The 26,394-nt window shown below is 39.4% G+C and overlaps 1 long non-coding RNA gene and 2 gene segments (V, D, J or C); 2 read left to right on the top strand and 1 right to left on the bottom strand.

Annotated features, from left to right (window-relative positions):
- The window catches only part of LOC102158411, a 51,989-nt gene that overhangs the window by 1,182 nt on the left and 24,413 nt on the right, over window positions 1-26,394 (top strand).
- The window catches only part of LOC110255504, a 46,200-nt gene that overhangs the window by 6,243 nt on the left and 13,563 nt on the right, over window positions 1-26,394 (bottom strand). The window lies entirely within an intron of this gene.
- Window positions 599-23,332, top strand: LOC102158125. The segment is given in 6 exon segments: window positions 599-789; window positions 899-1,210; window positions 11,269-11,328; window positions 17,506-17,835; window positions 21,065-21,100; window positions 22,725-23,332. Coding segments are annotated over 6 exon segments (927 nt in total).

Here is a 26,394-nt window from a genome sequence, read left to right as displayed (position 1 = left end):
GTTTGGTCCCCCTGCCCTTGCTCAGTGGGTTAACGATCCGGCGTTGCCCTGAGCTGTGGTGTAGGTTGCAGATGCGGCTCGGATCCCCGTTGCTGTGGCTCTGGCGTAGGCCGGCGGCTACAGCTCCAATTCGACCCCTAGCCTGGGAACCTCCATATGCCGCAGAAGCGGCCCAAAGAAATAGCAAAAAAAAAAAAAAAAACAAACCACCAAAAAAATATATATCCAGTGCTTGCGCACATGGCATATTAAATAATGTCAAAGAAATGTTCCAGCGTCTAATTTTTTTGGAGTCTTACAGAAAAATAAAGGTCAGATTTCATACCCAAGTCCAGGATCGCCAGCAGGTCACAGAAAGATAGACATCAGGGCTGAACACAGCAGGGGTGTCCTTATATTTCTGAAGCATGTTACTACAGCATGGAATTTAAGGAACTGGTTGTATGGAGATGAGAACTATTCCTGCCCCAGATCTAGATGTGTGCATTCATCTCAGGCTTTTCTTTCTAGATTGTGAGCCCTGTTACCCCTTCTGCTCAGCACTCAGAGACAGGAAACACCCATGAAACCAGAAGTGCTCACATCTGTAACAGATCATGAAGAAACACAGAGAACCACCCCATGCTATTCACTGCTTCTCCTGAGACACCAGAGCCAGCCTAGTTCTCTTGCCATTGGCCTGAGACCTCCTATCAACAGAGCCCTCACTTTCTTACCTCCTCGCTGGGATCCAGTCTGGTGATATGATGGCACTTCTGGAAGCAGTCGTCTTCTCCTTTTTCTGGGCTGGTGAGTTGCCCCCACCCCCAATGAGTCTACAGGAAAGACTAAAGAAGCTCTTTACTGTTGCCTGTTTACATGTCAATTGTTTATGAGAATTTCTCTTTTTTGCTTGCAGTTGGCCTTGGGATGTTAAGGTTGGAGCAACCTGAAATATCAATTACTGCAGCAAGACAGAAGAGTGCCCTCATAGCTTGTAAGGTGTCCTCTGAAAATTTTAACGACGCATACATTCACTGGTACCGGCATAAATCAGATCAGGGTATGGAACATCTCATGTACCATGTAACAGTCTTTACTCTAAGCCACTTAGGAGAGAAGAAAAACAAACTTGAGGCAAGAAAAATTGCTTCCACTTCCACTGCCACCTTGAAAATAAATTTCTTGGAGCAAGAAGATGAGGCCACATATTACTGTGCAAGCTGGTTTTATCCACAGTAGTAGAATTTCTTAGATAACATCCTCAAGAACACAAGAACCACCTCTAGGTAGGTGCCACCCACATCCTCATATGGGCAACCGCAGAGGCTGCACAGCTGGGAGCCCTGCCTGAGCCTCTCATTACAGAAATCGAGTTTTGCACTTTTTTTTTTTTTTTTTTAACAATCCAGAGATTACTTGTAAGTTACACATCTCAGACTCAAAGAGGAAATCATCCAGTGCCAGGAAACATGCTGCTGATATTACGTCTTATGTAATCATCACAACGTGGTTGCCATGTAATGTTCATTTTGTTTCCACGTAAATACTAGTAATTTGAGGCTTAGCAAGATAAAATGACTTTTTAAACCCCAAATCCCATGTGTCATCAACACTCTCAGGCCATACTGGGATGAAGGTGGGATGAGGTTCTTGTACCATCTTCCAGGACAGGGGTTCATGTTCACTGTCACTGAGGGTTTGTGGAACAGCCTGGCCAGCGCACTTCCTTTGGCAAGGCCTCTGATCTCCTGGGGACATTAGGTGATCAGACAAGAGGTGGATATTCCTCTCAGGATCTTTTTCCCTGGGAGTCTGCTGAGAGGCTGATGAGCATCACAGAGGCCATTTATTCAGAGATGTTGCTCTTTCTCGGGCATGGTTCTAAATCCTTTGAGTATCAGTTTCCCAAGCTTGGGACAATCCGTTGACATTGATCACACTTTATACATGAGGAAACAGAGGCATGGATATGTACTTTCCTTCGTTGTCACAGTTACTGAAGGGGAGTGGAGGGCTGCTTTCTGACTTCAGCGTCTGTGTCTGTAAATCATGGTGTTTTCTTGTCTCTCAAACACAGGCAGTAGAAATGGCATCTGGTCTGCGGCTCCCACATGAAGAGAAACAAACTCTCATTCACTAAATTATTGCTAAAACTAATCAATTACTATTCTATGCTGTCTGGATTGAAGTGTTGTCTTCCTGGAATAGGAATTCCATGGCTGAACTGACTTTCAAAATATAAAACAATAGCAAAACATAAAAACAAAATATAAAACAACATAAAAGCAACGCAAAAAATCAAACAAAATCCAGAATAGAAGTTTCTCATTTTTCGAAATAACATAAAGAAATGCAAAATAATTATTTTCCTTTAGGGCATCTTTTATTAGGATACCTCCTAATAGGACTTCTACTCCTGACCCCTCTGGAATTCAGCCATGCTTATATATTGACATATTGTCTGTGACTGCTTTTGAGGTGGAAAGGTAGAGGCAAGTAATGAAAAGAGATTCTTTATGGCACACAAACCTTGAAACATTTGTTATCTGACCCACCATAAGAAAAAAAATTTCAAGCCCCTGCCATGCAACATGGGTTTAGGGAATGAGTCTGTAACTATTACTAAAATTCAAGATGCAATAAAAAAAATGATACAATTTATCACATCAAAACTAAAACAAAGACTGATTAGTGAAAAGAAAAAGTTAAATCAAAGGATGAATGATGAACCATTAGAAAATATTTCTAGCCTGTTCAGCAGATGAAGGACTATTATCCCTAAAATGGAAAATATTTCAAAAATGGAAGAAAAACTTTTAAAATATCCTATGGGAAGTGGCAAGAATACATGAAAAGCAAATTCATGAGGCGAGATACAAAAAGAGCTCTTAAGGCTTTTAAAATATGCTCAACTTTACTTATCATAAGGTAAATGTAAATTAATACCATATTGAGATACCATTTCTCACCCATGAGGCTGGAAAGAATTTAACTCTGACAATGTATTTGGTTGATTAGGCTGAGGAAGGCAAAGGGCACCATTATACATTGCTGGTAAGAATGTAAAATACTACTTTCTGTAGGGGAATTTGGAAGTATATATATATATATATATATATATTCTGAAACTTCATATATATTTACCCTTCAAACTAGCAAAAAACACTTTTAGGAATTCACCCTGAAGGAACATCTTCAATTATATAAAGATTCATATGCTTGAGGTTTTTCACTGTGTAAGCTACAAAACATTAGAAATTATATAAATATCCAAACACAGGAGATTAGTTGGATAAATCATGGAACATGCACAAAATGCAGTATTCTAACAGCTATAAAGTAGAGAGATGCAAAATATATGGTAATCCTCTATATGGGCAGTTAACAATTAGAAATTTAAAAAATAGTAGCACTTAAAATTGCAACAACTATAACTAAAAACTTTTAGAATACTTGAGATAAATTTAATCAAAAATGTGACATCACATCCAAACCTGTTAAGAGAATTCATCAACTGTGAACCAGGACAAGTAGTTGTCTCCGTGTGATACGACAAAAAGCAATTGATTTCTCTTCTGTTTCTTTTCATTATGATCCATATCGAGTATATGCTCATTTTATAATAGCAAATAACAATGGCTTTTGTTTTTTATTGTTTAAATTTTTATTTATTTTTTATATAATGTTCTTTATTTTTTTTTCATTATAGCTGGTTTACAGTGTTCTGTCAATTTTCTCTGTACAGCATGGTGACCCAGTTACATACACATGTATAGATTCTTTTTTCTCACATTATCATGTTCCATCATAAGTGACTAGCTTTTGTTGTTAAGCTATATTAAGGCACTCCTAGGGCATAGCATCTCTAAAGTTCCCATTTAATGGTCACAGTCAAAAAGAAGAGAATGTGAAATATCTTCTTTAGTTGGCTTATCTAAAGTAAGAGTAGGGTCATACTCAAGTAACCTCTCTCTTTAGCTTACATGTGTGATCGCCTGATACAGTGTAATGAGGGTCAGTGACAGTAGATTAGAAGTTACCCGTGAAGCTTATCATGTGTGGACCTTAAGCCTCTCCCTCCCTCCTCCCTCTCTTGCCTCCCCTGCTCTCTCTCACTCTCATTATCTCTGTTAGACCAGCAAAGGACTTTAGTCCTTTAACAAGGAAGGCTCCCTTACACCAACACCATTGGTTGGTAAAAATCACTCAGTAATGAGAAAAATCTGCTGATGAATTAGCAGACTGATTTCTGCAGGATGTTTTGAGAATTATTCTGAGTGCTTGCCCTGCAGTCTATGGTCTTACCTGGTGTGTTTCAGCACCACTTCCTCTCGCTGAATCGGCCCTCCAGTTTGCTCTGCACTCGTCTCATTACTCAATCACCTCTCCTGACAAGAGCTGGCAGCATGTGGCTCCTGCCCCAGGTCTTTGTGGTGGCCTCCGTCTGGACATGTGAGTGGCTCTACCCGAGGGTATCTCATTCATTCCAAGGGACAGATCATGGACAATCACATCAAATCTTTCAGGAGGACAATACCCACATGGTCATTCAAACCAGGCTGACAAATTTCGCCATTGCCCTGAATTTGTCAGGAAGACAATGTAAACAACAATCCCCATGCTTTTCATGAATAGAGAACAAAAGTATACTATGTAATGAACATCAAAATTTCATTAATTTTTCCTCTTGCTTTTCTTGCAGACACAAGTGGAGATATTCTAACAACACACCCCGTAGCATCCATTACCAAGAAAAGGGGAAATACGGCATTTCTTGAATGCCAAATAAAAACAGATACGTTAAAGAGGAATGTATACACACACTGGTACCGGCAGAAGCCCGACCAGCCCCTAAAACGAATTCTGTATATTTCCTCAAATGAAAATATTGTCTACGAGCAAGGGATTAGTGAGGAAAAATATGAAGCAAGAAAATGGCTGAGCAATTCATTGGTGAACCTCAGGATACACGGAGTTACCGAGGAAGATACAGGTCTGTACTACTGTGCTTGCTGGAATACACTATGGGGAATGACTCCACTGCCGTTGAGCAAAAACCCTCCCATGTCATTGCACCTGTGCAAACACCCACCTCCTCCTTTCTACCTCCCGCAGAGGGCTTTCCTCATGCACATGTGTCCTGAGCAAGGTCTGAGCAAGTTCATGGAGCCCACATGTGAGGCTTCTTCCAGTTAAGTCACTTTATTGTCCATTCTCACCTCTGGGGCATAGGCTGGCTTTTGCAAGTTCCCCAGATTGTCTCTGCTTCACCATCTGTGGAAGCCTCCTGGGAAGGAAGCCATAATCCAGTGCTCAATGTAATGTGTTGGCTTGGAACGAATGAATGAATGAATGGGTGATGGGAGATGCAAGTCCTTTTTAATGACGTAGGACTGGTTTCAAATTCCTGTGCACCCCCTTACTGATAACACAATCTAGGAGAGTTGTGGAATCCTTTATTTCCGTTTTCTCCATTTTAGGTGGGCATGGCGCCAACAACCACATAGGTGGCTTAGGGCGGAAGGAGGTTCACATAGGCAAGTTTCAGCACAGTGTGCAACAAGTCAGTGTCCTTTCCTACTAAGATTAAACCACTTCGTTGAGCCATTGCAACTGAAAGAGGAACATAGGACCTCTTTAAAATCACATCTTACATTGTCCTCCAAGCAACAGTACAGCATATAGCTTTAATGCTGAAAAATTAAGAATTGTGTCTAGGAAAAGATAGGGTAACAAACCAAGGGAAATTTTTTTCAGTGCCTAGTATCCTAGGCAAATAACTACAGTAATGGTTAGTATTTACCCAACTCTGAATTTTCTGTAAACTAATGATCTGTATAATATACAAACTTCCGCAAAACGATGTTGGGTTTTTACCTCATTTATTACTATATACAACATTTTCCTTCTAATTCTCATGACAGCCATACATAGCCACCCACATGCTCAGAAAATGTGGTGAAAAATCTATAACTTAGGGAGTGAAAATGAGCCCAAGGATAAGTGTATTTGAAGCAAGGAAAAGTAAGAGAGGGAGTTCCCATCATGGCTCAGCAGTTAATGAACCTGACTAGGATTCATGAGGATGCAGGTTCCATCCCTGGCCCTGCTCAGTGGGTTAAGGATCTGGCATTGCCATGAGCTGTGGTGTAGGTTGCAGATGTGGCTCAGATCCTGTGTTGCTGTGGCTGTGGCATAGGCCAGCCACTGCAGCTCCAAATCAACCTGGGAACTTCCATAGGCGGAAGGTTCGGCCCTAAACAGCAAAAACAGAAACAAAAACACAAACAAAAAAAAAAAAGAAAGAAAGAAAGAAAAGACAAGAAAAATGAGAGAACATTGCTCCCCAGGTGATATTAACTTATAAGTGTTTTTGATGAGGTTGTCAGGCATCTGAAAGCTTCTTTGTACCAGGAACATGATAAAAGTAACACTACAACAGATCTTGAGAAAGACTTTCATTGGTTCTAAAGCAAACCTTCCTCCCCCATCCCTGCCTCCACAGAACCAGGGCTGCCACTGCACCTCTTGTTCTCTCCGGATTCACACCCTACTTTTACTCATCACTAATAGTGCGAACCATGTGGATTTTCCTTGTGTCTTTGGCTTGGGTTTGTAGGTTGACTTTTCTCCTTTCTTGAATTTTCATTGTGTGTGTGTCCAGAATCAAAATTTTAAGTGCCTTTGGTTGCCTTCCTTGCTTTTCAGATGGAGAAACCAAAATGAGAATTTCTCAGGATCAACTCAGCTCTACCTGAAGACTAGACAGAACAGTGCAGATAAGTTGCAAGCTGTCTGGGGTTCCTCTTAAGAATGCCATTGTGCACTGGTATCAACAGAAAGAAGGGGAGCCCCTGAAATGAATCCTTTATGGCTCAACCAACAGTTACCAGCTAGATGAGCCTAACTCCAGTTTGGAGACAGTTACGAAGGACAAGGGGATCTTTTACCTGGTGATCAGTAACGTTGTCAAGTCTGATGAAGCCACCTACTACTGTGCCTGCTGGGATCTCACAGTGTCATAGAGTCAGAAGGCACCTGTAAGAAAACTTTCTCTCTTACTTAACCCCAAACTCCTCTCACACTTGGGCAACCACAACAGACTCCCTAATTCTTTTAATTATGGGTTCATAGTTGTGAGAACAGTAAGGGCTCTTGGGACAAATTTAGTCCAGTGCCCACACTTCAAATGAGGAAGCTGGGGCCCCAGAGATGGCAAGTGACTTTTGCAAAGCTGGTTCACCATGGATGTAGGGCACACCTGCATTTCAGATTCTCAGACTAGTGCCTTCTCCTGCCGCTCTAGGAGTTCACATTGAACTCCTTTCATCACAGTTGCATTTTTCTCAAAGGGAGCTATAACAATGATGGCATGCCTTCATAAGTGATGTCCCAAGAACCCAATCAGATCTGACTTGGATGAAAGTTATGTACCTTTTAGAAGGGAAAAAGTCAGCAGTGGATGAATTCCCAGCTTCACCTACCTCCTTGTTTTTTGGATTTTTTTTTTGTTTGTTTGTTTTTGTTGTGGTGGTTGTTTTTTGCTGCACCCTTGGCGTATGGAAGTTCCTGGGCCAGGGATCGAACCTGAGTTGCAGCTCTGACCTACACCACAGTACCGGCAACACTTGATCTTTAACCCAATGCATGGGGCCGTGGATTGAATCAACACAGAGAGAGTGCTGAATCCTTAAACCTGCTGCATGACAGTGGGAATTCCTACCTCTCTGTTCCCCACCACCAGCCCTGATGGATACTTACTCCTATCCATTTCTGCAGCTTCCTATCTGTTCTGAAATCCTCAATAATTGGAATAGTTTTCCTATTACATACATCAAGCATGGAGGCTGGTTTCTTCATGTAAATTCTTTGCCATTTACCTAAGAACCTGCCCAAATAAGACCTAACTTTCCTGCTCTTCCGTCTGGGATCTGGGATCAACCTTAAATGGATGGTTGTGCACTTTGTCCCAAGTTTGGCAGCCCTGACCTGTTTTTCTCAGTTTTTACTGGCTAGACTTGAAAAATGACATGAAGAACAGTAATAGAAACAAAATCTATCCCCTTACAATATAGCTAAAATACGTCGCTTCTTGTATTTCTAAGAGGTAGCCAGGATAAAATGATTGACTCTAATCCCATTCCTTTATTGTTGGAGGCTTGCCAGATATGCATGTATACAGACCATAGTGAATCAAAGAAACTAGACGGTGCTTGAAAAATGATGCTAATCTAGGCTTGCAAAATATATAAGACTTTCCCAGATCCCTGGGGGAAAGGGAGTGAGATGGGAAATGTACATTGTACGAGTGGCTGCTTGAAAGCAAGTTGCCAAATACTCCAGATGTCGCTGATGGAAAGCCATTGAGATCCTTGTTCTCATGACCAGAACCCTAAGAGAGTTGGAGGAAAGGGCGTAATAGCCTTGAGCATAAACAATATAATCTTTCTCTGGAGGGTTAATCATTTATAGCATCTATGAATGCAAAGGGTCTGTGCCTTGCATATCTGTAGCTTTTATCAGTAACATTGTAAATGACATATGTGATTCTGTAGGTACAATGAAGTAGAAAATAGCAAATAAAAGTCATGACCTGGCTCAGAGGGTTGCTATTGCCTCTCGAAGGTGGTAGCCCCCTGATCCCCACTCTATTTCTCTGACTCTTATTTTTTAAATCTATGCCACCGCTGACTTGGGACCTGAGTTGACAAGGAGGTCTCATCACTTTATTTCCCCCCAAACTTTTCTTTTTCAGTAAAGGGCAAAGTTCTGTGATTTAACACCATGACAAGGATATTTTGTCAAAAGATGATGTTTTCTTGACTTTCCATATCTTTGGTTTTCTATGAGATTGAGGAAAAAAGAAATGAGAGGATGTGACAGTTCTTGAGGAGTCTCCCATGATATGAGACCTGAAAGGAGAAGACAGGAGACCCTGGGAACTTTGGGTTCATCTGGTCGAAATAAACCACAACCCATACCAGACCCTGTGGTGTGCTGGCTGAGAATGGAATTGGCTGTGAAGACAGAGCCCCAGGAGTTCCTGTCATGGCTCAGCAGAAACGAATCTGCCTAGTATCCAGGAGGACGCAGGTTCAATCCCTGGCCTCACTCAGTGGTTAAGGATCCGGCACTGCTGCGAGCTGTAGTGTAGGTTTTCAGATGTGGCTCAGATCCTGTGTTGCTCTGGCTATGGTGTAGGCTGGTAGGTACAGCTCCGAATCAGTCCCTAGCCTGAGAACCTCCTTGAGCCGTGAGTACAGCCCCCAAAAGACAACCACCACCACAAAAAAGACAGAGCCTCAAACCAAACCTCTTAGATCCAAGGCAGAGAACTCCCAACACCACCCCCCAAATCTGACTTAGTGCAAGTGTAGAAACTCATATTTTCCAGCTGACATGTGCAGGGTAATAACCACTTAATCCTAAATAATTATAATATGAGATTCATAACTTTTGATTATCGGCCAAATTCAGTTGTTGGTGGTCAGCTGTGAAATCATTATCACACCTGAAGAAGTGGGGGCAAAACTTCAAGCAATTTATTTGAAACTTGTTCTTTACTTCACTTGCTTCTCATTTGTATTTTTATGAATTCATTCCTCACACTGAAGTAGAATTTAAGTTGCCTTGGTTGGTCACCTCCGAACGTGGTAAGTTTGCATGTGTTACATAAAGCAGGCTTATAAGCAAAATTATTGATTTCTTGGTCCTACGCAGCACTCAGATTTTTCCATTCTTCCAAGAAAGTGAATTCTCTGTTCCCAAACGTCTGTATCATCGCTTCTAGACACATTAGCTCATGCTAACTTTAGAAACGTGCTGAGAAAGAGATATTATCACCTCCCTTTTAAAGATGAGGAAACTGATGCTCTGAGATGTACTGAAAGACACATCGCCAGGAGTGGAAGTGGTAGAATGTGAATCTGATCTTTTTCTTCACATTCAACCTCCTTAATGTAATTTGATTTATCACATGTGAATTCTTTAGAGATCCTGACATGGCTGTTAATATTTACTGCACCCGCCCTTCCATCCAGCCCCACTGTCACTACAATAACCTGGGTCTTCGGATGCCTCTCGGTGGCTTATGGCAACCGTCTCTGAAATGTGTCTGCTCTGCTAGGATTGCTCCCCTGACCAACCCATTTTTCTGCTCTTACATTATCTTCCTAAAGCACAGATCTGATCATGTTGCTTTCCTTCCTAAAACCTTCAGTAAGACCTCATCATTAACTCTTATTTTTTAAAAAAAGCTTATTTGAAATACTGTCAAAGGTAAACATTCTCCTTGTGAAACATTAGGTATTAAATAAAGGCATCTCCTCTTCCCTTTCCAAGTTCGCCTACAACTAACGACCCAACTAGTTTCCTACTTGAAATAAGGAATCCACCAATTCTTTGTTTTCATTTTTTAAAAGTTTTTGGTAGTATCGTTTATTTACAATGTGGTGATAATTTCCGGTATACAACGAGGTGATTCAGGTATACATATACCCACATTCATTCTTTTTTCAGATTCTTTTCCCATATAGGTTATCACAGAATATGGGGTAGAGTTTCCTGTGCTATATAGCAGGTCCCCACTGGCCAATCAAGGAATATATTATTTCAAAAAGAATCCTACAAATTTCTTATTTTATCCTAGGAAAAACATAAGTTATCCTAGAACTTATTTTCTCCTTTGACATTGCCTTTGTAAAACTCCTGTTGCTCAGTGCTAAAAATGGCTTTATGAAGAAAGCAAAACTTTTCACATTTCTCAGTATATCTTGACATAGTTACATTTTCAGTTACTGAAGAGTTTCCTCCTCTCAGAAATATATCCCCCAAACACTAATGGAGCAGGACTGGTGTTTGTGAGAACAGAAAAGCCTGCTCTTTGATGCAGTCTTTGAGCAGTGTCAACACAACGGAATACCTGGAAATTAAAAAAAAAAAAAAAAAAAAAAAAAAAAAAAACCTTATTTCTCTGAATACTTTTCCTGGTAATTTAGAAACGTGTTAGTTGACCAGCTGGCACTGATCTTTGCTTTTTCTGCTTTTATGATTCCCATTTCCTACCACTACTTTTCCATGATTACTCCTTTGTGGTAGAAAGACACTTTGGTCCATTTAAATGGATGGACCTGAGGAAAATTAAATATCAGATGCCATGAAGCCTATATTCAAGGACTTTCAAAAGAACCCAGGAGATAAAATTACCAGAAGAAAGGTTTAAAACTGCTAGTCATGTCATGAAGCTAGGAGAAGGCTAAGGTTTTTATAGGAGCTTTAACCAGTGTGATAGCTCACGCTGGATCAAGATATTTGGAGAGGGGACTAAGCTCATAGTAACTCCCCCTGGTAAGTAACATTTTTTTCTATTTTAACTTAGTAATGAAAATGTGACAGATGTTTTTTGAAAAAATAGTCTAGGATCCCTTTTATCTGAGTGCCACATTCCTGGCCTCAGCATATGGAGAGTAATTTTGCACCTACTGGTCATTGTACCTGGAAACAAAACTATCTTGTAAATGGCCTTTTCACTTCCCTGCTTGTACGCAGTTGAAATGCTACTTTTAGAAATTTGACTTATCAAAAAACAGTAGACTCAGGCTAGAAATTAAAGTGCTTTGAGGACCATGTCTGTAATCCATTACTGTTAAGTTGTTGGTTCAAAATGCTTTTCTTGTAGATGGACTTTTAAGGGAGAAACGCTTTTCTTATTTATCTCTTTTCTGTAGTTTTAGATAAACGCTGTCCTCTTTTCTCCCCAAATCCAGAAAAATTTATATTATTGATTTTCATCTCATCTTTAACAGCAGTGCAAAATAATTCCTAAAGTGAATAATATAGAACATCAGGACTTTGATCCTGGGTCCATCACCATCTGTATGATCATTCTTTAGCAAATAAATTTTGATTCACTGGTTATTTATACTTTAAAAAAATATTCACATTATGCAAAATAGTTGGAAAAATTAAATTTTTATATTGAACTTATCACTGTTAACAGTTTGATATATTTCCATTCATTTATTACATCTGTGTAATAACTATCTCAAATGGATGTTGTGACAATTAAAAGAAATTAAAAATGAAAATTACATACCACAACTGTCGGAACATGGCTGATGATTTAAAAAAAGTCAATTCCTTCTCCAGAATTCAAATTATTATTCATTTACCCATTGGAATTCTTTATGATATCAGGAGTACTTTTAAATGTATTAATTACCATCTAGTCTTAGGTCATTTTAGAACAAATTGTCACTACTTAAAAATTTGCTCAGTTTCTATATAATGGTTACCTGCTTCTAAAAATAGTTAAGATGTAATAAACATTATCTTAAATATCATTAGCCTGAATATAGTGACCTCTCATTTTCCAGTTGCACTATCTGTAAGTAAAAAAAAAGTTATTACTATTATTATTATTGCAACTTGAACATATACAATTATATGGACAGAGATAAGGGTCAAATATCCAACTGCAATATTTGATTTATTTAGATTAAATTTATAAAGTTAAATATTAAATTAATACAAATATCAGTTGAGAAATACTGCTTTTTTGCCCACGTAGTTTGTAAAAAATTTTGTTGAGAACCTAAAAAGGCATTTAAAACATCTACCTTAGAGCAACTTTCTAAGTCATCTCAGAGCCTCACTATTTTGTGATCGCCGTATGATGATACCATTGTATATTTTACTCAAAGAAAAAATTACCCATTTATGAAATAAAAGGAAAGCATTCCTAGAATTTATTCTGTTTTTCTATACTCATGCAAGGTAAGCAAAATTGTAGAGATTCAATCCCAAGTAATATTTACTAAATAATATGAATACTCCAAAACCAGCTTTATCTGCTTTCATTTCATGTTGACACATTGTCTACATATGCTTTTTGATCAAAGCAGAGTATTAGAAGAGCATCTTTTAATATGACAGTTTGGGAGTTCCCCTTGTGGCTCAGTGGTTAACGAATCCAACTAGGAACCATGAGGTTTCAGGTTCCATCCCTGGCCTTGCTCAGTGGGTTAAGGATCCAGCGCTGCCATGAGCTGTGGTGTAGGTTGCAGACGCGGCTCAGATCCCGTGTTGCTGTGGTTCTGGTGTAGGCCAGTGGCTACAGCTTCAATTCGACCCCTAGCCTGGGAACCTCCATATGCTGCAGGAGTGGCCCTAGAAAAGGCAAAAAGACAAAAAAAAAAAAAAAAAAAAGACAGTTTGCACAAGGACTGAAACATAGTCAAACCCTTTTTTATGAGGGATAATTTGGGGGAAAGAAAGCCTCATCTTATGTCCTGGCACTTTTAGTCTGAATTTTGTATGTTTTTCAACTATATCATAGAACTAGGATTTGCAAACATATTCTCCTATTTCTCATGTCATATCATAGTTAGACCTTACTAAATTATCAATCCTCAGGGTGTAAAAGGTAGCAATCTATAATGCACAAACGATTTGTCATCTATTCAAACTTCTTGCTTCCAAAGTCTATTTGAGAAGACCTGAAACAGAAAACACACATACAGGCAGAACACATAATAAAAATAGAAGATCAAAGTCACAAAGGGAAAAGAACAAAAAAGGCCATGATGATCTAGCAAGGAGCATGGGATCAGATTTTATGCTCAAAAATAGGAGCGTTATATGTGTCGGGTCTAGCTCGATAAAAAGAAGTCAATAAAAAGGAACAAAGAAAGTAGGAAAATATGTAGTGGAGTACATATTTTTTATTAAATGATAAAATGGAGCATGTTTTGGTCTCATGAGATTAAAATATCACATTGGACCACATAATCAACACAAATTTCTAATAGTCATGATGATGATAATAATTATTACTATAATCTCTTATTTCCATGCTATTATAAATCAAATCACTTTTCAAATCTTGTTTTCTTTTGGTCTCACTTCAGCATTGGTAGGGATGTTAAACTGATTTACATTAAGATCATTGCTTTCAAATAAATAAGGCTTGGGCTTACTTGATTTGTTTAGCCATAGAACTTGTTAGGAGCAAAATGAGCCAGAAACAGAACCCTGGTTTCTTGAATCAGAGGCTGTTATACTTCCAGCAGGATCTAAAGAAATCAGAGGAGCTAAATTTGTGTAAAGTTTTTGATATAGATTGAATCACTGTGGCCTGATTACGTAAAAGTCTTCGGAGATGGAACAAAACTTGCTGTTACAGGTAGGTATCAGAAGAATGCAATATTTTTTTAAAAGTTTTTAGAAGGAGGGAAGAAACAATTACTTGGGAATAATGGTTAAGGATATTTAGAAAAAAAAGCAGGAATGTGATGGTATCTAGAAAACTTAGAAGAATTTTAAAGCAAATACTTATAGTAAAGGACAGCAAAGATACTAGTGTAAATACGGTAATAGGAGTTCATTTGTGTGCATGTGAACTTACAGAAAGTGCTCATATGTATGTGTTTGGCCCAAGGCTGAAGTGTGTTACTATAGGTAAGTTTTGTGAGTTGATACATTTGCTCTTCTAATGGGGAAAGTGTGTTGTCAAGGAGCCTGGGCTTTGGAGTCAGGCTGACCTGGAGCTTCAGGTCCATCACTTATGTCTTATCACTTATCACTGCTTATGTGGACTTAGAGATTCTCTGGCCTCAGTTTCCTAATCCATAAAATGGGATAACAGTAATCCAGCAGTGGTTGTATTGGAGTTGAATGAGATAGTTTGAATTGGCGTAATGGCTAAAATGTGATGGGTCCTGGATAGATGTCCTACACCTACTAAAAGAGAATTGTATGCAGTACAGAGAGTTATTGAAGCCTATAACAGTGACAAAACAGATATTCTCCAATGTATATAGTTGCATTTCTAACTGTTCAAATGAAAAGTGTTATCACTGGCCCCTCATGCAAAAAGATTGAATTTAGGTGTATTTTGTTCTCCTTAGCGGACTTTTATCTCACTTAGCAAGAAAAGTGAGATTAAAATGTGTGTTTTTAAAATTTCTGTTGTTGTTCTATGTTCTGAAACATAGCTTATGAATACTTTATGACATAGAACAAAAAAATAAATCTTAATCCCTTATCTTAGTTGATATCATTTCTACGTCAATATTTATTGGTTCTAAAATTTATAGCCAGTAACTTTGGCTTCATCTTTATCAGAAAAAAAATAAATTCATAAAGAAAATGGTCAGATGTAAGGTCACTTAAACATAGTTAGAAAAAATAAATTAAAAATCTTATTTAAATATAAATGATCTGTATTTATTTTATTAAAATGTGACAAGAAAAAAAGTAGAACATATAAATCAAGATCAACAAAATACATATACAGTTGGAGAAATATTAACTGTCATTACTATTATGAATAAAATACTATTTGCACTAAAAGGGAGATGTATAAAATTAAAATAAGCACATTGTAACATAATTATATTTACAATATGAGTAAAAAATCAACATTGTTTGTTTGTTTGCTCCCTGATTTAGTATAAAAGTCAGGAAATTTGCTGCATAGGCAGAAATTCTCAAGAATATTTCCCCCCCCTTTTTTTTTTTTGCTCAAAGGAGAAACATAGTTCTCTCTTAAGAAATTTCCCATTGAATTATTAAAGTAAATACAAACTAAAAAAAAAAGTATCAGTAAAGCATTAACGTTTCAGCTGAAAATTTAATTGGAATGGATTCTAACATTTATAATTTCAATCACTAGGTTAACAATAAATATATAGTCAAGTAACATTCCAGCATTCAAGTGACATCCTTTGACGTTATGTCTGCAAGAAAACTCAGGAACCATAACTTTTAACATTAAACTAGGGAGTTCCTTCTGTGGCACAGCAAAAAAGAACCTGGCTGGTATCCTGAGAATGTGGGTTTGTGCCATTCAGTGGATCAAAGGATCTGGCATTGCCATGAGCAGTGGTGTAGTCGCAGATGCAGCTCGGATTCCAAGTTGCTGTGGCTGTTGTGGCTTAGGCTGGCAGCTGAATCTTCAATTCAACCTATTTGACCCCGAGCTTGGGAACTTCCATATGCCCTGGGTGCAGCCCTAAAAAATAAAAAAAAAGTGAAATAAAATTAAAAATAAAATTTAAAAATAAAATAATTATATATACACTTTATTCAGCATGTGTAAACAAAGAAATAGTTGAGCTCACAAGCAGTACAGCAGCCTAACAGGATAGGCTCAAATTTGGGGGGAGACACTCAGAGCCCAAATATGGTGAGTTTTTAGGAATTCTTGTCATGGCTCTGTGGTTAACGAACCCATCTAGTAGCCATGAGGACGTGGGTTCGATCCCTGGGTTAAGGATCCGGTGGTGCCATGAGCTGCGAAGTAGGTCACAGATGCAGCTTGGATCCTATGTTGCTGTAGCTGTGGTGTAGACTGGCTGTAGCTCCGATTCCACCCCTAGCCTGGGAACTTCCATATGCTGGAGGTGCAGCCCTAAAAAGACCATACAAAACACACACACACGCACACACACATATACTGAGTTTTTAGTGAGTTTTTAGTCATGTTTCAACTTCAAATGAAATTCCAAAATAAAATGTGTTCTTGATGAACATTTTCTAAAACAAAACAAACTCTTGTAAGTACATTACTTGGTAAGATATATTTAAGAGCATTTCTGAAAATAATATATTTTAATAGAAATATTGGAAATATTGATATTTCACTTCTAAATTCAAGGCACTATAAATAACTTGGAAGTACAGCTTTAATATTGCCCTCCTCAAAAATCCAGTGTATTTCAGACATGGAATTGAGAAGTTGTACAAAATAAGAAATCAACGAAGAGAAATTCTTCACTTGAGAACTGGGCATGGACTCCCATTGGAAGCTGAATTTCAACTTGATAGATTGTCAAGTGAAGATGGATGTAGATTCCCATTAATACAAGCAACTGCATGTTGTTTAAAAAATGATATTCCTTTCCTGACATTTATTTATATAGGAATTAAATATGGTGCCTTTCAGAATCAGTTAAATGAAGAGTGAGTTTCCACAGAGCTGCAGAACATATGTGGAAAAGAGAGCATAAATTACAAAACATGATGAGATAGGAAAGGGAAGTTGTTTAGAAGTGACCAAAGATTCTGACCTGTAAAGAAACCATCAAAGTTACCTGGTCTTCTCCCCCATCCCCATCCCTGCCACCACTCTCATCCACCTTAAAACGGCCTCTGCTATGATAAAACAAAAGAGGTTTAAGAAAAGTGATGTGTTCATGAATGTTGCAAGTATAGATACAGGGCAGTTTTAAGCCATATTCCAACTGAGCAAATGGACAAGAAGCAAAGATAAGGTGTGAGCCAGCCTCTGCTCCTGAACAGCTGTGACTCTGGGAAAGTTATATCACCTCTCCAACATCTCTTCCTGTTGAAAATGAGAACTATAATAAGAACCTCACCACCTACTGTGGATGAAAGGCTGTGGTGAGAACTATTTCAACGGCAGCTTTGCTTCCTTTCACTATACCCTAGGTTGTTCCAAACCACACAATATTTATGCTTCTCTAATAATTCTTTTCAATTCTATTCCATTTCCCCCTACAGATAGAAACCTTGCTGCAGACATGTCCCCTAAGCCCACTATATTTCTTCCTTCGATTGCTGAAATAAACCTCCATAACACTGGGACACATCTTTGTCTTCTTGAGAAATTTTTCCCTGATGCTATTAAGGTATATTGGAAAGAAAAGAATGGCAATACGGTTCTGGATTCCCAGCAGGGAGATGTCATCCAGACTAACGACACGTACATGAAATTCAGCTGGCTGACGGTGACTCAAAAGTCAGCAGACAAAGAACACATATGTATCGTCAAACATGAGAATAACAAAAGAGGAACTGATCAAGAGATTCTTTTTCCTTCAATGAACAAAGGTATGTGATTATAAATTTAACATAATCTCCCAGAACTCTTGTTTTGTTTTTTTAAAAAGAAAATACCCCACCCTTTCTGTCAAGTATTAATGAAAAACAAATATAAATCATTCTTAATTTTTTTTACATTTAATGGTGGCATAAATATCCTACTATTTCCCCATAGAAATAAAATTATATTGCCTTTGAAACATAAAAAAGAAAAATATTTACTAAACCATTTTCAACTCATTTTATTTGTTTATTTATATATTATTTTATTTATTTATTTATTTATTTTGTCTTTTTGCCTTTTCTAGGGCTGCTCCCTCAGCACATGGAGGTTCCCAGGCTAGGGGTCCAATCGGAGCTGTAACTGCTGGTCTATGCTAAGCCACAGCAATGCCAGATCCGAGCCTCGTCTGCAACCTACACCGCAGCTCACGGCAACGCCAGATCCTTAACCCACTGTGCAAGGCCAGGGATCGAACCCACAACCTCATGGTTCCTAGTTGGATCTGTTAACCACTGAGCCACGACATGAACTCCTCAACTCATTTTATTATCTAAAATATAAAGGTCACAATGATGGATTTTAGGGTTGTTGTATAGATTAAATGAAACAATGTATGTCAAAGTAAAATTTAGCACTAAAAAAATGACAAAGAGATTTTATTTTTGATGCTCTTACTGTATCAGTAATAAGAATAATTATACATCTTTCAGGAAGGTTCTACTAAGCAAGCAAAGTCACTCTCACTTCAGCCTCACATTACTCCTAGTATAACCCAGTAACAATGAGTTATTAAATGACAAAATAATGTTCATATGAGGGAGCCAGACTACAGTTCAATAAAAAGTAGAATAATTTGACTACCATGGTTTTATTATGTCTTAGGTTTTTAAGGTTTGTACTTTATATGCCACATTAATGTAAATTTTTGTACTTAAAGATTGGATGAATCTAAAATGTACAGACTTACTCCCATGCTACATAATGAATGCATTTCCTGCCATCAGTCAATACCTCTCAAGAAACTTTTATTTCAGCCCCAGCAGTTGTTTCTTAGAAGTTTTTGTTTGTTAAGATGAAAGATAAAAATATGACGCGGAAGCACAAATCAGTAAAGCGATTTTGGAGGACCTCAACCTAATCCAGCACAAGGTTTTGAACAGCTTTGATGGTGAAAGACAATTTAGGACACTCACAGATTTTAGGAATAAAAATTGTTACTTTTGTTTTGACCCCAATCCATGCGTGGTAATAAGGTATTCTTCTTTATCTTATAATGAATGCATTCACTGGAAGGAAAAGAAAGGGGTCTGTAAGACCTATGAAAGTCACTTCTTAAGTATATTTTAACATCTAACGTGAGTGTACTAAGATTTTCATTCTAGGGATTGACTTGAAAGTCTATACAGCTACAGCCTTCCTCCCTGCCTGAGAGTAGATTTAAAATCTTTCCTGAGCTGAAGGCATAGAGTGAAGATGCAGTCATCTTGGACACATCTTACCAACAGGTGCACAGAGTAAATAGATCTAAGACACAGACGCTCCTCACAGACACAGTATTCTGGCAGCCTAATGCTATGGCAGTGTGATGCTGGGATGCTGAGTGTGGTTCCTCGGCCATGCCGCTCTTGTTGCTGGGGGTCCACACTGTCTCTATAAAGCCTGGCTGCAGAACCAACACTACATGCAATGTTTGCTTTTAGCCTTTTTTTTAATAAAAGTGCAAATTCTCTCCAGATGTCTTTCCATTATTGAAAACAGGTATTAATGTAGGTCTTTTGTAAAAGCGAAGTGGCATAGAGCAAATTTTTGAAAAGTGAGAGATGCCTGTATCTTAAACCCATTTTTTAGAGAAAACCAAAAACAGATCTCCTACAGGGCATAAAATGCCATACTCAAACCATACCATGTAGACAAGAACACATCTAGGAGAAAAAAAGATAAGCCATAACAACCACTGTTGTCTCTACTTTCCTCCATCAAAGAGTCTATTATTTTTAAAAGACATTTTGTCTTTGTGTGAATGTTTGCCTTTTTTTTTTTTCATTGTAGATAAATACAGCACTCACCTTAGGTTTTATATAGTCAGATAACTAGAAATATGATTTGGTCTATCTTTCTATCCTGGAAAGCATTGCACTGAAATGCTGAGCTACCATAATAAATATTTCATCTCTTTTAATCTCCTGCAATGTTCCTTTGATGCCGACTGCCATCACTGCTGTGACTCCTGGCAAGTTACTTACCCTCTAATCTTTACTCATCCTTTGTAATATGCATTCTCCCCAACATACAACTCACTCCAGGGTCTCTGGGAGTTAAAGGAGATAATTCATGTCAAGCAGTTAAGCTAGTGCCTGGCCCAACCATATTCACTCAATAGCTATTAGCCTCATTAATATTTTTATCCGTATGCTCACAAACACCACAACTACAGAAAATCACATACATGAGTTGGGGATATCGAAGATATGCATGATTTGGAAAGGTATGGCTGTTTTATTTTGACTAGATGGGAATTTACATAAGCCGACCCCTTCAAACATGAGACTCTGTTGTGGATTCTAGGACTTGATGAATTTCTTTTGGGAACATCCCTCGATGTTAGCAGTGGGTAGTGAAGATGTAGAGCACACACTTTTACTGATTATTTTTCTCTTTGACAAGTATTTCTTGAACACTTTAATTGGGGTAGACACAGCACCGAGCTGTAAATCCAGAAAGAAAATAAGTCGGTCTTGCATATTACCCTTGAGTCATGATTTAAAAGAAGAAGAAGAACAACAACAACAACAAAACAACAATAACAGTTCCCACCGCTGCACAGTGGGATAAGGATTTGGCGCCATCTGTGCTTCAAGCATGGGAATCGATCTGGGTTCAGTGGGTTAAGGATCAGGCGTTGCTGAAGCTGTGGGTCACAGCTGTAGATTGGATTTGATCCCTGGCTTGAAAACTTCCATATGCTGTGAGTGTGGGGGAAAAAAAAAGAACAAAGGTATACCCTCTATGAACTTCAACATCTTTATGTGCAGAAAACAATATGTGAATTAGATCTACTGAGTTATATTGGCTCAAACCATCTATTCCTGGATTTGTAGGGCTCTTATTTTTAATGTTTCTCTTTTCTCTTAGCAGATTCTCCCTGTCAATCTGTGTGTACCTATATACCAGAGACACATATTGCCAAATAATAGATACAGAGAATTCATTAATACTTGCTTTTATTTCTTATAGAGGTCACTACAGATGTTTGCCTGAAAGATACAAGTGGTAAGTTTTTATATATCTTTGCCTTTATGTCATGCTATAGCATTTTTCTATCGTGCATAAACCTGACTTTTTAATTTCATGGCTGAAGATAGAAAAACCAGATTTTCTGGATGTTACAGAATAGATGGTGATATCTTAAGTCCATCCGTCTTTTCTGGGAGTGATCTTAACACAGTAAATGTTGGTTGGGTATGAGATGATTGTAAGTGAGAGGTGCAGCGATAGACTCTGAATTATTTCAATACTGGCTTCATTCATTTGTGTGGCTTGTGTTTTTAATGACTGACAAAAGGTGATATCAAGTTGTGGATTTTTTTGTCTTTGGTGATTGATAGCAGATAATAATAGGAACTGATACTCACTAGAGCTTCACATACAGAAAGTGTTTGCTGTGCTGTGCATGCATATTCTGTTTACTTCTCATAGTACTCCTATACGAGGTGGTACAATATTCTACCCACCCCCCCAAACACACATCATACAGATGAGGGCAATGAGCTACAATTAATTAAGTCCCTTGTACCAAGTCACACAGCTGGATCTGGGGATTCAGTCCAGTGCATCTGAATCAGTGGTTCACACACTTTCTCAGTTCTCTATTCCTCCTCTAAGATATAGATATAAAGCAAGAAATCCTAAATCTAAGGCTCTCAAGACGTGATGGACATAAGGGTGGGGGTATAACTGCTCGGGTTTCTGATTATCACAGACTGAACTTTAACCCAGTTCTTTTTCTTTAATTTTTTTTAAAATATAGAATATAGTTAATTTACAATATTGTGTTAACCTCAGTTCTTTTATTATTGTTGCATGAATGTGGATAAATTACTTACATTTTTTTTTGAGCAATACTTTTCCTCATCTGCCAGTCGGGAACCTACCTCAGTTATTGAAGACATAAGGTCCTAAATGTGGAATGTCTCCCATAGGGTATCCATTTGGTTGGCACAGAATCAGTACTCAGTGGTGGCTCTTTCTTCCTGGGTGGAAGATTCTAAGTGAATTGAGAGGCACTGGCTCTGGCCCTGCTGATCCTTCCTTAATGCTCAGTATTGGGGTCCTGGAACTCAGCTAACACCTTAGCTGACAAAGGGCAGTGAGTCAGGAACACATCATCTCCTGATCCCTTTCCACACCAAGTGTTAATTATTCTGGAGTTTGGACTCTGTAAAAATGAAGCATGGAAAAGGGAAATGTCCATGGGAAGAGACTCAGCCTTGTGATCCATTGAGTAGCCAGACTTATCCATCTTAATTGCTATTTTTTTGCTTGATATTTTATAATTCTTGCAAAACTTCAGGGGAGAATAGGTGCAACGATCCTATAACATCATAGCCAAAATAAGAGGCATTCAAGAAAATACAGGTGACTGAGGCATGAGCTCCTAAAGTTTCAAAAGATTTGGGTTAACCACTTTATTCCATTTTATATAATGCCTTTTTAAAAAAAACCCACCCCCACCCCAATGTGAAAACCACCAAAAATCCATGGACTGTATTCTCTGTGGGAATTTCATTGCATGCACAACGTGTAATGGCTCACATGCTCCTAACTGTAACATGTCTTCCATCATTATGTCTTAACCTAAAGGAACTGTTGAAACTAATCATGTGACTTCTTCTAGGTACAATGCAACTGCAGCTCACAAACACCTCTGCCTATTACACCTACCTCCTTCTACTCCTCAAGAGCGCCCTCTACTTCGCCATCATCACCTACTGTCTGTTTCGAGAAACAACAGTCTGTAGCGCCTGGAAGAGGTCCTGACAGATGATGCACCAAGGGCTCAACTTTCCTTCATCATCATCTCTACAAGTGTCTGTTGAGGATCTAGCAGCACTTCCTTTCTGGGTTTGGCTTCTTTCAGAGAATGTGTACATCTTTCTGTTAGGTCATCATTGTGTAAGGATTTTTCAAACCACTGGGCAAACAGACCCTTGCACTGCATAACAAGGAATTCTGCCATGACTCGGGCAGGGCTGAGGGCTGGTCCCAGGAGCCTTTCCCACCACTGTCCCTCAGTGTCAGCAGCTCCTCCGGCTGCCTGAGTCCTCTTGCCTTGTGAGCACACACAGCACAGCGCACAGCTCCCCGTCTCCTCCCTCAGGGCTCCACCCAGACCACAGCCCTGACCTTCCCTGTACACATCTGGAGCCCCCAGCTTAGCTGCTTGAATTCTGTTCTCTGGTTTTCATAATAGGCATAATCAATTAAAAAGATATTCAAACTTCACTTTTGTCTGTGTGTATTTTAATTTCATGAAATCTAAGCAAGGTAGAAAGAGCTTGACAACCGAGGGATCAAATTCGGCCTCGGTTGTGATAATGGTCCACACCACGTTTCTAAGTCTTTTTCCTGAGACGGTGGGTATGGTGCTTTCTTTGGGGCACTGGCTCCAAGGGGAGCTACAGCCAAATGAAGGTGCATGGTTCTTTCTCTTCCAAAGGTCACTGGAACCAGACTCGTTGGTTTGGGATGTTCCTATGGTGACAGTGTAACACCCAGTGTGACTTACACTGTGTGTGCTTCGATCTGTACTAGTGTCTCATAAGCTCACTCCTGATGCTCCTGAAAACAGCATGTACACCACAGGAGCACTAGGTGGAGGCTTAAGCACACAGACTCTCAGACTCAGACCCCAAAGGGCCTGGGTTTGAGCCCTGGGTCTATGTTAGTATCTGTGTACGTCGGGCAGCTATCTGTGTGGTGAATTCATGGTGCCCTGTGTGGGGGGTCCTGTGTCCTGGACCATGTGGATTAGATGAGTTAATGATGCTTGGTCCATACACATCCTCAAACTTAGCTTCTACTCTTGACAGCTCTATTGTAAAGTAGTAGATTCCACACACAGAGAGAAGCACCGAGATCATAGCTAATCTCATTTCCCCACAGACAGGTTAGATGTGGATGGAAGGACTCAGTTTCTACCTTTCAGCAGAGAATCCCATTATCTTCTAAGACCCCTTGGAGAAAGATATAATTAGACTCCACTGTTTGTAGATTGGAGAGGTTAAGCCATCTGTTCATGCTCATTATTTCATAAATAATCATCATTTAAAGCCAGGTCTCTCTGAACTCACAGCCCATATTTTGTGACCTAGTACCACATGGCTTTCCCTTGGCTCACTGTCTACTGGGAAAACAAAAACAAAGCAAGCCACAAAAAAACAAAGCATGCACTACTTCTTTCTTAAAATCCTTCTCCAAGGAGTCAGTGAGAATTTTCTTAAGGAGTGGTGGGTGTGTCTGCCTTCTCATGTCTGCACTCTGGAATCACCATGGCTCCTTGCTTAGCTGTCAGCACTGTGGAAATCCTGCCTTATTCTGTGAGTGTATCCCAGATTTACAACTTCTTTTTCTTTCTGGTGAAGTGTTTGTTCATGCCCCTTAATGACTTTTTAAGTTGAGTAATAATTCCAGTAGTAGGAGAGGACCCTCATTTGTTTGTGTTTCTGTGTATTTCAATAGGCTGGGCATAAAACAAAATGATCAGTTCATGATAGAAGGAGAAAAAAAAAAGTATTCATATTTTCCCATTTTCTATATTGTATCCTTTCAAAGGTAAATCTTTTATGTTTTGAAGTAAAACAATGTCTCATTTAAAATCAGGAAAGCTGTTTGTTTCTTTGTTCATAATCAGCTCTAGCGTCTATCAAACAGCTTCTTTGGCAAACCAGCTAGAGTTTCCTCTCAGGAAACAAAATAACAGCAGCATGATACAAGAAAAATGAAATCTAAAATTTGGCCATCATCTGTGATTTGGAACTATTTCTGCATTGGGAAAGCACAGAAGGCAAGATGGGAAATTTGCAAATCCCTGAAAGTTTTGTGCAGCTGATTTCACTGCCAGGGCCCTGCTAGGCAGGGTCTCCTGTGATTTCCAACTTCTTAGCAACTTCCTTCCCCAGCTCGCCCTGGGCTGCCCTGGCCTGGAAGGTGCAGAGAGGGCAGAGGCAGAGGTGGGGTGGGGGAGGGCAGGACGGCGCTGCTGTGGCTGAAGGTGCTTCATTTTCTCAGGCTTCTTTTGTTCATGTGTTCTGTCAAATGTGGTTGATTTGTGCAAAACTACTTAAAGTCAAACTGGCCACCACTGGTTGGCGCTGTGAAAGGGGAGCTGGGGTGTCAGAAGGAAATAAGAACAGTTAAACCACAACCAACCTTGCTCATGTTCAAAGGGCCACAGCTAATGGAAGAACGCATGTGAGAGCTACCACACATACCCTAGACTGGGGGTCAGGGCTCCCACTGTTCATACACAAAGGCCCTCCAATTAGTTCCCACATGAGTGGGAACCCTACATGCAGGATGTTCAGATGCTGCACCTTCATCCACGCTCATGACCCTGTTCTGAGGGAAACAGCAGACACGACTCCTTGTAGCACTAAGATAACCCCGACCTTCCACCAGCCACCTGTGCTCTTCCATCATGTGTGACTGACTCAGGAGGCTACTTTTTGGTTTCATTTCTCAGTGAGATGGGGTGACACAAGTCTCCTTCCCCTGAGCCCAGTGACAAGGACAGACTGTAGATGTGGGCACAGTGATGTGACTTATCTCTCACAAGAACAGAGACACAGAGGCCCTGGGCTCGACTGTGCAATCGAATGTCATGTACAGATCACACAAGTCCTCCTACAGGGACAAAACGACCTCAGAGTCAACCTGAGCAGGCTTCATAGAGAACAGTCAACCAGGTGAAAGTATGAGGGTAAATAGCAGAGGCTGGTCAGCACGTGAGCAGGAAGAGCACATGTCCCACCCCACCCAAGCCAGCAGGGGCCAGAGTGGGTTCCCCCTCCTGGACCCCATCTGTCCAGTCCCAGAGGGAAGCATAGCTCCATTGCTGAGGTCAAGGCTCTAGCTCTCACATCTGACCTCAGGGCACATTCAAGTCACACACTGCACTCCTTCTGGCCTCTGCTCTGAGAGCCCACATCCAGGGGCCTGGCCCTCCTGGGAGGATGGGCCGCATCCCACTGGTCCAGCCCAGCATCGGGGGAGAGCTCTTTTCAGATTAAAGTAACACACTGATGTCCAGCTCATGGTATAGACTCCAATCCACTCCTGCAACAGGACATTCTCACTGTGAGGACACAACTGAAATCTGGAGGATTTAGTCCAAGGACAGACCCTGAGGCTTTTCCTCTTTTTTTTTTTTTTTTTTTTTTTTTTTTTTTTTTTTTTTTTTTTTTTTTTTTTTTTTTTTTTTTTTTTTTTTTTTTTTTTTTTTCCCTCTTTTTCTAAGTAAGAAACTCACCCTGGCGGAGCTTGAGTTTGGGCCCCCAGCTTCCCAG

Source organism: Sus scrofa, chromosome 9, assembly GCF_000003025.6.
Source record: "Sus scrofa isolate TJ Tabasco breed Duroc chromosome 9, Sscrofa11.1, whole genome shotgun sequence".
Taxonomy (NCBI): Eukaryota; Metazoa; Chordata; class Mammalia; order Artiodactyla; family Suidae; genus Sus; species Sus scrofa.
This window is presented reverse-complemented; position numbering and strand designations above follow the sequence as displayed.